At 42.6% G+C, this 16,124-nt stretch overlaps 1 protein-coding gene across 2 annotated transcripts in view; it reads right to left on the bottom strand.

Moving 5' to 3' along the window:
• Positions 1 to 16,124, bottom strand: part of hp1bp3 (heterochromatin protein 1, binding protein 3) — a 54,013-nt gene that overhangs the window by 4,102 nt on the left and 33,787 nt on the right. The window contains exons 1-10 of one of the 2 annotated variants that reach the window (XM_017684519.2): positions 7,575 to 7,728; positions 6,727 to 6,808; positions 5,598 to 5,829; positions 5,347 to 5,497; positions 4,991 to 5,137; positions 4,833 to 4,901; positions 4,523 to 4,668; positions 4,220 to 4,310; positions 2,486 to 2,645; positions 392 to 503 (exon numbers count right to left, since the gene is read on the bottom strand). In XM_017684519.2, the coding sequence (XP_017540008.1) occupies positions 392 to 503; positions 2,486 to 2,645; positions 4,220 to 4,310; positions 4,523 to 4,668; positions 4,833 to 4,901; positions 4,991 to 5,137; positions 5,347 to 5,497; positions 5,598 to 5,829; positions 6,727 to 6,799 (1,181 nt within the window). In that variant the 5' untranslated portion in view covers positions 6,800 to 6,808; positions 7,575 to 7,728. Of the gene's footprint in view, positions 1 to 391; positions 504 to 2,485; positions 2,646 to 4,219; positions 4,311 to 4,522; positions 4,669 to 4,832; positions 4,902 to 4,990; positions 5,138 to 5,346; positions 5,498 to 5,597; positions 5,830 to 6,726; positions 6,809 to 7,574; positions 7,729 to 16,124 lie in introns of those variants that run through there. The other variant, XM_037532309.1, reaches the window with a different exon arrangement.

Here is a 16,124-nt window from a genome sequence, read left to right as displayed (position 1 = left end):
GCAAGAATGACGTTTTGTATTGGAAACAGCTTTCTGGAAATGTGAGATCACTAAATTACATTCTACTATTTCACTGCATTGAAAATACACTTATTAAATCTTGCCTAATTGGTATTTAGTGAAATTTCCACTTCAGAATTTTGAAGTCAAACTACAGGTAATGCCAAATTCATCCGCAAAACTGTTTAGACAATAGGTAATTTTCTCAGAGTCGCCATAGCTGACAATAATGCAACAAATTAGTAGGATAAACTCAAGTACGATGATCATCTCTACATAACGTTAATGTAAATTTCATGAAGAATGCACCACCTTTTCCTGTAAAGTTACCATTTTGGAGATAAAAGGTTTCTTCCGACAACGGCGATGAGCCAATGATATGAGAAGGTACCTTGGGTAGTAAGGATAGCAGAGCTGGTAGGATCCACTGAGGCCATGACCAGTGATCTGCTCCATCCATCCCATCATCTTACACCTCTGCAAGGTTCTCTTCAGGTTTGCCACTACAAAGACAGTTTGTAGATTTGTGAAGATAAATCTAGGGAGGCGTGTCTCCTTATGAAGTGAAAGTGTAATTATCTGATAGGGCTGCGCAAAATAAATGAAATGCTACTATTGCAATAACACTGCTACATGCTACTGCAACATGTCGTGTAATATATGGAAGTGCCCTACACTAAATAATTGACTTTTGTCAGCCTACATCAAGACCCTGACCCATGACACCCCCATAAACATACAATATATTGCCAAAAGTATTTGGTCGTCTGGCTTCACATGCATATGAACTTGAGTGACATCCCATTCTTAATCCATAGGGTTTAACATGATGTCGGCCCACCCTTTGCAGCTATAACAGGTTCAGCTCTTCTGGGAAGGCTTTCCACAAGGGTTAGGAGTGTGTTTATGGGAATTTCTGACCGTTCTTCCAGAAGCCCATTTGTGAGGTCAGACACTGATATTGGACGAGAAGGCTTGGCTCGCAGTGTCCTCCCTAATTCATCCCAAAGGGGTTCTATGGGGTTGAGGTCAGGACTCTGTGCAGGCCAGTCAAGTTCTTCCACACTAAACTGGCTCATCCGTGTCTTTATGGACCTGCTTTGTGCACTGGTGCGCAGTCATGTTGGGACAGGAAGGGGCCGTCCCCAAACTGTTCCCACATAGTTGGTAGTATGAAGTTGTCCAAAATCTCTTGGTACTGAAGCTTTAAGAGTTCCTTTCACTGGAACTAAGGGGCCGAGCCCAACTCCTGAAAAACACCCCCACACCAAACTTTACACTCGGCACAATGCAGTCAGACAAGTACCGTCTCCTGGCAACCGCCAAACCCAGACTCGTCCATCAGATTTCCAGACGGAGAAGCGTGATTGGTCACTCCAGAGAACACGTCTCCACTGCTCTAGAGTCCAGTGGTGGCGCTTTACACCACTGCATTCAATGCTTTGCATTGCGCTTGGTGATGTAAGGCTTGGATGCAGCTGCTCGGCCATGGAAACCCATTCCATGAAGCTCTCTACGCTGTTCTTGAGCTGATCTGAAGGCCACATGAAGTTTGGAGGTCTGTAGTGATTGACTCTGCAGAAAGTTGGTGACCTCTGCGCTCTATGCCCCTCAGCATCCGCTGACCGCTCTGTCATTTTACGTGGCCGACCACTTCGTGGCAGAGTTGCTGTCATTCCCAATCGCTTCCACTTTGTTATAATCCCACTGACAGTGGACTGTGGAATATTTAGTAGTGAGGAAATTTCTCGACTGGACTTGCTGCACAGGTGGCGTCCGATCACGGTACCACCCTGGAATTCACTGAGCTCCTGAGAGCGACCCATTCTTTCACTAATGTCTGTAGAAGCAGTCTGCAGGCCTAGGGGCTCGGCTTTATACACCTGTGGCCATGGAAGTGATTGGAACACCTGGATTCAATGATATGGATGGGTGACTGAATACTTTTGAAAATAGTGTACATCTGGAACTGCGATTAGTCTAGATATTTACAGCATACATTAAGGCTCAATACCATTTCACCCCTCATCCCTACCATTTATCCCTCTGTTTTGCATGTTCTCGTTTAGTGATAATAAATAATTGCCCCCCTCTTTGAAGGCGTATGATGCCCTAAATGTAACTGAAGCCCAGCAGTGAGGAGCTGAACTTCACCCTCCTCTGCTGTCACTGCAGATGGTCTCAGGGGTTAGGGTGACACTCACTTGTGAAACAAGGGGTAGGTGTAAAAAGAAGAAATTGGTTTGGGTCTAAATAAAACAAACAGTGTTATTTCTTGAATGACTAATTTGCATATTGCCTTATGTACATTAGTATGCGTATTGCAACGTGTATTTCAGTAATGGTTAATAAATGATATATTGTGCAGCCCTATAATCTCTCCCAAAATGTCAAGTTCAGAGATTCAAGTTATGCCAAAGAGGCTTTATAATAACGAGCCGGTCTGAGAGAAACAAGTATGCTTGTTCTACCAGTGTGAGCTTACCGAGAAGATAAACGCTCTGGTCCTTGAAGTTCTCCAACAGAAACTTGCGGAGTGTGCTTATGCTGCAGGACTTGGGCTCATTCATGGCAGTAATGGCAGCAACGATGGCATCTTCGAGGAGCCCTCCGCCCAAGAGCACCTTATTTCCAGACTTCTTCAGCTAGAACAACAGACCAGCCAAATTACCATATTTTATATATAAACACACTTTTTTAAAAAACATTCCCAAGCCACACCACCACCACCCCCCTCTTTTCCAGGGGACATATTTTTGTTTTTTGTTTTACTCAAAGGTGGGGGGTTGTGTTTGGAGGGGTGTTGGGTGGTATTATAGATATCACCTTATATCTATATGATTAATTAATAAACAATGAGTTGTCACATTAATTGCAAAGTGAAAAGGGGAAAAAAATAACAGAGACAAAACAGAAGAAGAGAAAGAATACAACAACAACAACAACAACAACAACAACAACAACAACAACAACAACAAGAATGATAACAATAACACTTAACAATGGACAAACTGGACATACAAATGCAAACACTTAACAAAACAATAAACAAAGCAGTAATGCCCCTTTCCCCCTTTTATGTATATGTACATATTCCCCCAATATATATGTAATCAAATCCTATGCAGGGGTTTTAACCCTTTCCTGAGGAGTTTGGAGAGAGAAGTCAGCTTTCAATATACTGTAAACATTGGTGACCAAATTTGCTGCAAGTCTTTCCAGGTTGCAGTGATCCATGAGGAGGTCAAGCCAAAGCTCTATTGAAATGTTGGTTCTGTCCTTCCAGTTCAGCAGTTTATAAAGGATTTGAGGTGACTGGGTGATGAAAGGTCATTAAGTAGTGCTACAATGGGACATAAAGGAATGACGAGGCCCAAAATCTCTGACAGCCTGTCCATGACTTCTGACCAAAACTGCTGGATTGTAGGACAATTCCAGAAAGCATGATACTGGTTGTCAAAGCTGGACAATATTGGCATTTATCACTGTGACTGAATCCCATACGGTGTAGTTTAGAGGACATAATGCATGTTCTGTGAAGGGTTTTATATTGAATTAGCTGCAGTTTTGAATTGCTGGACATAGAGAAGATGTCACTGCATACATTTTGCCAGTTGACATTGCATGTTTCTTCCAAATTACCTTATAAACACCAGTACATTTTCAAACATTCACAAGTCAAAACAAGGCACAGATTTATAATCACACAACAGAACAGTACCCATAACATGGGAATTAAACACCAAGAAACAACTTCACTAATAAGCAGACCTTATATGCCAGACCTCAAGTTTCACTATGTGAATAAAAACTGCCAGGGGCATCAGGGGGAATTTGGCAGGTGTCTGGCTTGATGTTTAGGCCTCGATTCACTTCACTTCCTTGGCGTTCACCAAGTTATGACTGCGTTCTCTTTGAATGCTTCCTCGCAAATCAATTATTTCCATGCACTCACAATATTCAGATTCATCCCTGTGGGGAAGGGGTCCAAAACACAAACAATACAAAATATTCTTCGACACGGTGCAATTACACATGTCTGCCAGAGAGGTCCCCGAATCCTACACAGAGTAGCTTTAATGTAATTTTACCTGACTAAAAATATCAACTGCCTGAAGGTTTCTGTGCATGCCTTTATACTTTAAATCCCACAGGCATCTGTGGGGAAATACAATTTCACACTTAAAATCAATGAAATCATATTTTAAGAACAAAGTACCTGGAAAGTCCCAGAGGCGCCTTTCCCAGTGATCTGCTCCAGGTAGCCCTTTTCTACAGACCTCTGCAGGCAGTTCTTCAGCACGTCAGGCCTGAGGGACAAGCAGAAACATTTGGCACCTCAGTTCTCATTTGAAGAGCACTGTTCAACTGAAGGCTTCCATTCTAATGCGAAATTCGACTCGCACGGACATCAGAACCATGAAGATATTGAAATATTTATGCCTCCAGAGTTAACATAGACAGTTTGTATGGAAAAAGAAAACAAACAGTTTACAATGTTTAGGAACCACCAAACTCAGACCTGTTCTCCACATTGAGCTGAGGGAAATGCTGCTCCAGGTACTTCTTGATGAGGATGTAGGAAGCCTCTTTGGGCTCACACAGACGCGTCATAATGAGCGGCAGACTCTCGCCTAGTGTCCCCTTCATCCCTGAGGAGGCTGAGGGCTTCCATCAACCAAGCACAGCCAAGACATATGGTTGCAATTACAGCAGTAACTCATTTCAACACTCCACAGCTAATAAAACAAAACATCCTTGAAGTAGAACATTGTCAGCTCTAGCCGGACACAGAACTATTCAGACACGAGGCAGCAGGATTCAAGACGTACCTTCTTTGAGCTGGAGTTGGGAGGGACCTTGCCGATGGTGAAACTTCCAGAGAAGCCTTTGCCTTTCAGCTGCAAGCGACAAAAGCACGTCGCATTAAAAACCATGCAAGATACGCTTTGAAGGAACTACATGTAAGAAACATCATTCTTCAGCAGACCTGTTTGACAGCCCCCTTCTCCACTAGCCGCTTAAGGGCCCGCTTATACAGGCTCTTCGTCCTTTTGTCTAGTTCCATGGGGGAATATTTCTTCATTATGTATTTCATGATGGTGAAAATAGAGGCGCCATTCCGATCCTTACAGTTCTGATGGGAAGAAATGACCCACAACGTCAGGGACACAAACTTGCCTCAAACCTCAATGATCAGTCTAGTTAAGTGACACGGAATAAGCAGGTAAGAGAAATTACACAGCGTTTATCATATTTTTGTGGACACACTCCCAGTCATATATCAGCCTAACCTTAAATGTACTGGGCCACTCACATGAAGTCTTATATGAAGTATGGACAAACCTGAATAGCATCAAGAAGGATTTCTTCCACTTTGGGCTGAAACAGAGAGACGCTCTTTGGGGCGGTGGCGAGTTTGCTGGCGGACATGGTGGCCCAAGCAGGGATTTTTCTCTTCACCTTCTTGCTCTTCTCATCGGCTCCCTCCTTGTCCCTGAAACGTCAGAACACCACCTTTTGCATTCGAGGTAAACCGTAACCACCGGTTCCACGCGTTACACATCAAGCCTCAACCGACAAGCGCAATCACTCACTCTTTTTTGGCTTTCTTCTTTTTCTTCTTTTTTCCTTGCTCGTCTGCTCCTCCCTTCTCTGATTTCTCCCCATCATCCGTTTTCTCCCCATCTTTCTCTCCTTCCGTTTCCCCCTCTGTGGCACCGTCAGCAGGCTTCTCGCCTCCATCGTTTTCCGGTCCCTCAGGAGCTGCTTGAGTTGGTGCGTCCTGCTCCTCGGTGGAAGTGGACTCACCAGAGTTGGTCTTAGGATCTATGAGAGACCCACAAAGCACAGCGTACACATCACAGTGAAATATCCAAGAACATCCAAGTATTTTGAGTTTACGTTTCCAGATTATGGATTAATTTATTGTGTTTTGTGATGTTTAAATTAGCAAAAAGAACCGTAACTCGCTTCTACGTGATCATTTTTTAACCTTTCTCCATCTCTTACAATTTAACAGCCTGTTAGAGCTTTTAAAACGGATACATGCAAATTATCACTCATTTTTCATCAATATGAAGATCTGCATTTGTCTAAATGTATTACTGTTTATGGTCTTGCAGTGTATCCCATTGTGGGATTCTGCCCTGATGGGTACATCAGTACTAATACGTGTAAGTACTGTAGACTCCAATCGCGAAGGACTGCACAGTTTAGGAGTTTCCCTTATTCCTTCATGCTTTCATTGAGCATTCATCAAGAATCTGATGTAGGAGTAAACACAAAGACTTGCGGGGGCACACTTCTCAGTTTGCCAGATTAACTCAAAGAACATCCCTCAGCTCTCGTCCTATTAGAGAGACGTGAATTTGGGTTGGATTAATTAGACTAAGTGACCCTTATTAGTCCCACAACGGGGAAATTTCACCTCCACATTTAACCCATCCGTGAAGTGAAACAGTGTGCACACTCGCCCGGAGCGGTGGGCAGCCCTAACCACAGCGCCCGGGGAGCAGTTGGGGGTTAGGTGTCTTGCTCAAGGACACCTCAGTCATGTGCTGTCGGCTCTGGGGATCGAACCGGCGACCTTCCGGTCACGAGGCTGGTTCCCTAACCTCCAGCCCACGACTGCCCCTTTCACATCCCCTGCGCGACACTTCCCTGGAGTCTGACATCACCTGCAACAGAGGCTATTTAGACAAGAAGAAGAAGGTCCATCCGTACCTGCTTCAGGTGCTGAGGGCGCGTCTTCCTTGGGCGGCTTGGGCGGGGCCCCAGCTGAACGGCGAATCGGCATGATTATGAGCTGCACATAAACAAACACACAAAAACCATCATGTAAAACTTAAGATCACACACGTCACTTAACCCACCACACACGTCAAACATGCTCAGCTCAATGTGCATTTTTTTTAAGCACAGCCCCCAAACCAAATAAGCCACAGTGGAAAAATCACCTGTTTCAGGTGACTGGGACAAGCTGAAGCCTGCAGCCCTTCTAAGGGTCTGGTAATGACTAGGAGCCCTGCCTACCCACTTCATGCATCCAAGGGCTCATTTAATTAAGCAGGAATTTTTGCATTTCTTACACATGAGGGACGCAACACTGGTGCACTTGCAGGACCTAAGCAGGTTCAGTCCCAGCCCCCAGACTGGCTTGTGCATGCTCTTCAGAGGAGGAGGATGCAGTCTGCTGCCATAAGGGCCACCAAACAACTGCACTTCATCCTCAGGGGAGCAGGATCAGGACTCAACCCAGCCTGCTCAACTTTAAAAGCCTCAGCGTGGCCAAAGCGCAACGCCACATTGGTGCAATGTGTTCGCCGGTGCAGGACGCGTTACAGGGCTTGCAGATGCAGAAGGAGTAGTTTGCAGAAAAGCAAAGCAGAGCTCAGATCTAAAATGGCCATTTTGTCCATTTATCCGCCACAGTAATGGCGCTTACACTGCAATGATGGGAAATGCACGCCCGTTAAACCCCCAGCGGCAGCGAAACCGCCCGGACAGGCGCTGCTGCAGCTATTAGATGATGCACGGGATGAAAACGAGGCGCCGTGCGCCGTTTTCCGTACCTTGGAGCACTTGCTGGCTGTTATCGTCCCTCTTTGTTCGGATTCCTGTTTTCGTTCCCCTCCCCCTTTAACGGCCACGTAGAGACGTAAAGACGCTGCGGGCGTGACCGGCGACGTCACGCCACAACAACGGCGATCCAAACGTGTATTTTAAAAATAGATAAAAACATTTTAAACGATTAAAAAAAATAATAAAAATTTCTAGATCGTATTTGTCACTAATGTCGCTTATAAATAATAATATTAATAAATAATAAATCATTTCCCCCCCCCAAACAGCGCGTTGCGCGGCAACGACATAAAAGTCCGTGGCATTTTTTGAATTTGACGACAGTTAGTCTGTGGATAAAAGTGCGGCATGGTAAATAGAAATAAATACATAAAATATATTAATAATACAATAAATAAAAAAATATAGTAGTAATAATAATAAAAAATAAATGAAGTAATTTAGCTTGCAGACCTGTTATCGTTGAAAACTGAACTATAACAGAGAAAATAAATAAATAAATAAATAAATAAATAAATAAATAAATAAATAAATAAATAAATAAATATCAGCCAATGTAATGTTTTAGCACAAAATACAATTTGGTCAAATTTTTAAGGATGTGTATGTGCTGGCGGCGTAATAAATATATAATAAACAGAGTATCATATGTTAAAAATATGTAATATAGTTAAAAAAAAATTCCCCTCAAAAGAATCAATAATTAAGTGTTTTGAATGTAATAGCAGTGAACAGTAATAGAACTGGGTCATTCTACGGAAATGTCCACTTTTCTGTCTCTCCATAGGAGTCACTGGTGTGACCGAGCCTCACTGGTGTTCCACATAATAAAGGAAACACCAGAGACGTTTTTAATGATCAATGCATTTTACTTAACGGCTGCTACAGAACATCAAACCACACGCTGTCAATCAGGGAGCGTCCATTAAAATAGGGAATTTAATCCATTTGTGTTTCTATTTTCTCACAATGACCTCAGAATAAAGTTGGTCACACCAGTGACATCAGTTAAAAGCTTCATATGAGATCATGAGCTGAATGAGAAAATCTCGGAGAACTGAAAGGCACAGTGAACTCACCATGAGCTTTTCTTCATAGATCCTCAGAAAACAGGTCAAAGGGAGTCACGCAATGTCATCAGCGTGACATTTTTTTCAAAATAAGAGTTTTTTGCTACACAGTAACGCCAGTGACACGAATCCTGGGGAACTTTCATTAGATATTTTATAAAATTTATTTGGCTTTTGTTGATTTTGTTATTCAATTCATATATTTTATAGTTTTGTATAGATTACTGCAGTTAAAATTGCAGAAAAACTTCTTATTTCTTCAAAAATACGGCCTCAGTCTTCACACATGACTGTGAGGATGAGCTCTTCTGTGGTGTTTGGAATTCTATGTGATGAATTTAAAACCCATATTGGTGAACAAGAAGGTGGAATTGTTAAAATAACTTGTTGTGTGAAACACTAGTGACACATAAACAGATATTTCTGTAGAATGACCCAACTGAGCAAAATAATAATTGCCCCAAGCATAAAGAAAATAATGTTATAGTGTAGCTATAGTGTAGAAATATTACACGTATGATGTACCCCAAGACGAAGAAAGCTCCAGAAGGAAGCCTACACAATAAAACACAAAACATTTCAGCACTTTACGTCTTTAGATGAACAAAGAGTTTGAGAAGTGTTATCAGTAGAATTTTTGCATCGCCACCAGGGGGCGGTCCTGTTACACTATGTGCTGAATGAGCTGCAGCAGCTTAAACCATCGTTTCTCTTCTTCAAATCTGCTCAGATTGGTGCCCAGATTCATGCTGTCCAGAAGGACGTGGTGACTAGCTCACTGTTTGACTCAGGTGGAAGGAAGGAAACAAGTGGAGGCTGGGTGCACCACATGGAGGTATCTGGCACCAAAAGCAGCTGAACATTTCTTCTAATTTTATCCATCTGCTTTAAAAAAGAGATTCTATCAGTTTTTTCAAAATATCTGATGAATTCAATCATTTCAGTTTACATAATTCAATGGTTTGATGTGAAAAGGGTGCACTGCATGGGAACTTACCAACCGGGATTTACCCAAAACAACCAGTGAGTCTTTGTGTGCTCTCTGACTGCTTATATGTAATAATGATATGATAGTGGAATCCATCCATCCATTTTCCAAGCCGCTTCTCCGTCAGGGTCGGGGGGGGGGGGGGGGGGGGGGGGGGGGTGTTGCTGGAGCCTATCCCAGCACTCATCGGGCGGAAGATAGTGGAGTAAAAGTGGAAAATCTGACAACGTTTTTCTTTGACTATGACCTGCATGTACCTCCCTGCTGAAAAGACCAGCACTGACCAGCATAAATTCCATGCTGGTCTAAACTGGCTTATGCTGGTCTGGTGCTGGTTTAGCTGGTCACCTAGAGTAGTTATGGTGGTTGACCAGCAAATCAGCATCCAAAACACAACATATCACTGCTGTCTGAAGAAAACCTCGTATCTCCAAAATGGTAACTTTACAGGAGAAGAAAAAAACCTACTTCACTTTTAATGTAAGTCAATGGAACCAGACGTCTTTCCAAGTCATTTTGGGACGTTTTTGTTGGTCCATTCATCATGAAATTGACACACAGTACAAAGAGCAACAGGTATTTTCAAATTATGTCATAAACTGAAAAATGACAAAAATGGAGATACGAGGTTTTATTCCAACAGCAGCGATATACTGGTTTTGCTGTTGAACAGCTATGTCAGCCTATGCTGTTTTTCCTAGCAGGACTAAACTTAAGCTTGTAGCCAATACTACATCCAATACACTACAATAGATCAATATCTCAGACAGGCATAAATATTCATAGTAATAAATTTCATGTAAAAAGTTTTGAGGTGGCTCTCGGAGGCATTAAACACGTCAGACGTCGGGTTCCTATCACCACAGCTGTTAAACAAGACGACGCAAGTTCCTCTGGAAGAAACGTTTTACACCAAAACTATGCTTAAGTGAAAGTGTGGCTGTTGTGTTGAAATCTTGCTCAATTTAAAGAGGAAGTACAGAACCAAAAATAAACTTGAGTGAAAGTAAGAAAAGTATCTATATTTAAATATCTAAAGTATAGTTTTAATGTTTTAATGCACCTTTTTTATTGTTTTAACATTGATTTAAGTGAGTATGGGCTGATCATGTGCTAAATAGTTAAATCTCTTAAAATTGTCTGTAAAAATATAAGCAACCTACACATCCCTGCTCCAGACGCACACACTGACTTTGGTTTTAGCACCTAAGACTTTACTTTAGTTAACCCCATAGAGGGGCTAGTTATAACAGTCATTAAAAGTGGTTTAATTGTGAAATTAATTTAGTGCAATTAATATTAATACAATTCTGTGTTGTTTGAACCGGACGATCTTTCCACCCTAAACACAAAAGTATTCATTAAAATGAACATGATTATTAAAAGGAGGCTGCGTCAAATTTGGCAAATTTATTTTTGAACATAGAGTAGAAGAGAAAATATCAGCACAATAAAACTGAAACATATTTTATTTACACAACTTGTTTGATGAAACTGTGATTACTTCCAAATTTTTTATTTTAAAAAAATATTATTATTTTTAGGGACGATATGGAATTCCCCCTTTGGAATTCCCTCGATATGGAATTACCCCTTAAGGGGAAAGGACCTGCCAAAGATAGGGGGAGTTTAAGTGTCTCGGGGTCTTTTTCACGACTGATGGGAAGAGTGACCGCAGGCTGGGACAGGCGGCAGCAGTAAAGCGGTCACTGTACAGGACTGTAGTGGTGAAGAGGGAGCTGAGCCATAAGGCCAAGCTCTCTGTTTACTCTACGGTCTACATACCAACCATCACCTGTGGTCATGAGCTGTGGGTAATGACCCTAAGACTGAGATTGTGGATACAACAGGCAGAAATTAGCTTATTCTGCTCATACACTCTACCCGACAGGGTGAGGAGCTCGGTTATCCAGGAGGAGCTCAGAGTAGAGCCACTACTCCTCCGCATTGAGAGGAGCCAGTTGAGGTGGTTCAGGCATCTGATCCGGATGCCCCCTGGACACTTCCCAGCAGGGGTTCACCAGGCACAGCCTACTGGGATGAGACCCCGGGTCCTTCTAGGACTCGCTGGAGGGGTTATATCTCCAAGTAAGCCTGGGAGCGGCTTGGGGTCTGGAGGAAGTTGCAGGGGACAGTCTGGGATTCTCAGCTCTCCAAACTGCTACCGCAACCCTATCTGGACTAAGCGGTCAATGATGATGATGATGAGGAATATGGAATTCTTTCATTGTTTGAGACTTTTGGAGGGCTTAGTCGTAAAACCAACCCCACCGTATGGAGGCTGTACGTTGTTGTGAGCTGTTTGCACGCTTCAAAATGAAGCTACATTACAGCCACCAAGAAGTGCTTCAAATAATATACTGTAGGTGTGAATTCTGTGACTAAGCATGCAGCTCAGTAATCGAAAATTTGGGCGATTCAGGTGAAAGATTCAGGGTGAATGTTGAGAAATTTGAGAGATGTGTCCAAACACTGTGAAAATGTTCAGACGATTTTGCTATAAGAACATGAGAGCATGGCTAAAAGCACATTTGGCTGGGGCCCATTTAACTACATAAAGTTCCCATGCTATATTTCACCCTGTGATTTTGTCTCAACCATTATATTACACAGTATTATCCCTCATTCACTCTCTGTTCTGCAAAAACACACTGATCACACCCAACACACCCAGCACACACTCTAATTGCGCCCAGCTTGTATAACCTCCATAGAAAAGCATTGCCGATGGAATGGGAGGCTCAGGAGTAGCCACAAATGAGCCTAAAGTCATCATGCACTGGGCTATGGAGCGGTCAAACTGTGTTCTCTGGAGTGGTGGAGCTCTAGCAAGTACCTTTGGATGAACTAATCAGTACCTGACCTCACTAATGCTGTTGTGGCTGAATGCAAACAAATCCTCACAGCAATATTCCAACATGAGGGGACAGAGAGGGGACGAAATTACAACGAATACCCTTGATTTCAGCAGAAACATTGGATGAGCAGGTGTCTAGCTTTTGGACATGCATATTAAGTGTAAAGGAGCAACAATAACAGCGTATTGTGCTTTTTCATTTTGATTGAAGCCAGATAAAAACAGCCCACCGAAGTGTTGCTGCTTTGCCGCAAGTCCCAGTAAGTGCCCCTGCGGTCAGGGGCAACGTCTTCGTCCATGCATCCGTTTTGGAAAACATAAAGTTTTGATGGCAGAGCAGAAAGTGTCGCGCACGGCTCCACAGTCAGCATCACAACAACACCCACCCACACGTACGCTCCCAGGGAGTCTTTCACTTCCTGCATGTGGCTCAACCACACAAAGCCACCCTTAACGAGGAGGTGCTGTGACCACACCAAGCTGCAGGATGGCCCGTAGATGGCTTCGGAGAGAGGGTCACTTCATCTGAGCTTGTTTTGTTAGTTTGTTTGCATGAGGTTGATCACGATCAGCGGCTGGCAGCGGACACTCTTGACTTGTGTCTGGTTCCAAAAGTAGACTTCATGTACAAGCTTTGAGATGATCGCAGTTACCATGCCAACATGAACCCTCGTCTCTTTGGAGGATTAGTCCGGCGTTGCCTTGGAGACAAAAAAAAACTCCAAAGGATCTGGGCCTTCTCATCGAATCTCATCACGAGCAACTCGTTTCTTGCTTTTGTTTGCTTGTTTGTTTGTTTGAAGGCATTTCCGAATAGGTCTGTGACTTTTTGGTCTTTTCCCACTTGATAGGTTTTGATAGGTGGGATGTTCTTTTAGGTCCAGTTATGGCTGAAAAGAAACCCATCTGAGAGAAGAAATCCACCATTAGCCTGTTAAATGTGTCACTTAGAACATTTAAACTGGCTACTCACTGCTGGCTCTGTAAAGTGGAGTGACGTCAGCAGTGTGAATCATGCATGTCGGTCTACCGAACAAAACCACCAGTTGCGTTACATAAACACATCATGTGTGGTTTTGTGATCAAAATAGTTGGTGAATCAAGCGCTGTGGGGGTGAGAGTTCCTGTAAATCAACGGATAAATCGCTGCAGTCAGAGAGCGGGAGCTTCACATGATTTGAATAATACCCCCCTTCTGCCGAAAGAGAAAAGAAGTTCTTTCCAGTGAAGCTGGAACCCTCGAGAGTTCAAACAAGCACTCTCCACATGAAAAGGCAGCACAATGCTGTCTGAAGATACCTTAGGTAAGATTTTAATCAGATCGCAGATGCTTGTAGCTAGAAAGCATTGAATAGAGATGAGGCCTACAATGTTAATTGAAGTCCACTGCTGCCTGCTGGAACACGTGGCCTGATGAGGATCTAAAGGGTCCCTGCATATAAAGATTTTCCTCAACAGATAAATAAAAATGACATGCACCTTGTTTGTTTTCTTGCTGGTGCGGTGTCTCAACCAAGCTCTGATGCAGACTCAGCATGTAACGAGTTCAATGCTGTACACCTTTCTGAGGGTTTCTCACTTGTCCTTCATGAAAACATTGAAACACTGAAATATAGTTGCAGAAATTCCATTAATTTTTGCAAATTTCTTTGACATGTAAACAAAGTAATTTTGAAATGGTGCCTTGTAGAGAAACTACAGTGGTGGTGATAGGAACCAGAGATCATGTTTTCGTTCCATTTCATATCCCAAACTAGCCGGGAACGTAAAAAGAACATTTGAAAAAATAATTTGAAAAACTTTTCTTTGGAGACTATTTAGGCTCGAATGCCCTGTTTTGCCCTCTCCACCATAAATGGATCATCTCAAGACTACTGTAAAACAATAAGTTGGCATAAGCAACCTTTCTAAAAAACGTTGTGTGTTACATTTATGGCATTTGGCTGACGCTCTTATCCAGAGCGACTTACAGTTTGATCATTTTACACAGGGAGGCCAAGGCGGTGTTAGGAGTCTTGCCCAAGGACCGTTATTGGTATAGTGTAGGGTGCTTGCCCTGGTCAGGGATTGAACCCCAGTCTACAGTGTAGAAGGCAGAGGTGTTACCCACTACACTAACCAACCACAACCTTACCTGCTACCTGTGGTAAGGACCCCCCCCCTTGTGTTTCTCATTTTTCCAGAATATATAATTAGATTTAAAATCATTTCTTGTCTTTGCATTTTTTCCAAAAATCTGCTATTAATGCTAAAAATTTGATATTAAAATCAAGCTGAAGCCTTAATGTGTGTCCTAATGATTCAACTTTTTTTTAATATACATTGACTAAAAACAAATATCAGTAAAACAGAAATTCATATATTTTTGTTAATTAGTTTTCTTAATCATATCATACAATACATAATTATTACATTATTAAAGCTGTGACTGTAACCATGCCGAGCTGCGAAACTCACATATAAACTCACCTCGAGATGACTAAAAATGTGTGACAACTTTGTACATGCTTACCAAAACACTATATATATATATATATCATGTAGGGTAATTCAAAAACATTAATCCAATTTCTAACCATGAGGCGCCGAGGAACCAATCACAATCCAATTGTAAGGGGGGTCATAGAGTTTCTCTCAGTGGAAGACGGTTCCCTTCAGTCTGAGAGGAGCTGAGACCCCTGAGCAGAGCGTTCTGCGTTCTCCACGTCAATAAGAGTGAATCCGTCAGAACTGAGCAGCGGGATTTTCATCAGCAGTGAAGCTCCAGCAGCTCAGAGCGTTCGGCGCTGGTTCCACAGCACTGGATGATCTCCGAAATCCCACTGAAAGAGCCGTGAGAGCGGCGACGCCCGACACGCTCAGTCCAGTCTGGGATGAGTTTGACTGTGGTGTTGATGTCGTCCGTACAGCTGGAGGAGGTTCAGACTGAGACATTGTAGAATTACATAATAAACTTTATGCTCATTTACACTGTTTACAGCTCACAGCTCAGTGAAATCAATCATTTAGAAATCGGATGAATCTCTTTAAATCACCCTGTATACACACACAAATACATAAAGTCTATATAGATAGACTTTTCATTTGCTACTTCATGTAAAACCGCCAGCTCACTATCATCCAATGACAAAAATGACATCAGCTAACCCAAAATGCTTCTGCAGTGTGGCAGTGACAGAAGTGTGGCAGCCACTCATCAGAGGCCATGATAAAGCCTCCCTGACTCGGTATGGCTTTTACTCTGTTATTGTTTCAGAACCCAGTTCTATTGTATATACTGTATTGTGCAAAGGTCAAAGACCGCTGATTAAATTTCCATTCAAAATGACCATTTTTTTATTTTTCAGAAAATACTTCAAAGGAAATCAGACATACAGCAACCCACTTCTATAAGAAAAGCAAAGAAAGTTTCCAAAGCCGGAGTTCAGAAAATGACCAGAGAAAATGAGACTCCGAACTACCAACCACGAACTGTTAGACACCAAAACCGCCCCATCAGATGAACAGCGCTTAAAGCTTTGATCTCTGAGAGAGAGGAGAACATCAAGCTGCTTCAGATCTGAAAACATCCACAGGTGTTTCTGTCCGTCCTTCCACTGTGAGAAGACCACTCAGCGCTGTGGGT

The sequence above is a fragment of the Pygocentrus nattereri genome, chromosome 21 (genome assembly GCF_015220715.1).
Source record: "Pygocentrus nattereri isolate fPygNat1 chromosome 21, fPygNat1.pri, whole genome shotgun sequence".
Lineage (NCBI taxonomy): Eukaryota > Metazoa > Chordata > Actinopteri > Characiformes > Serrasalmidae > Pygocentrus > Pygocentrus nattereri.
Note: the sequence above shows the minus strand (reverse complement) of the source record. Positions and strands in the feature narration are given on the sequence as shown.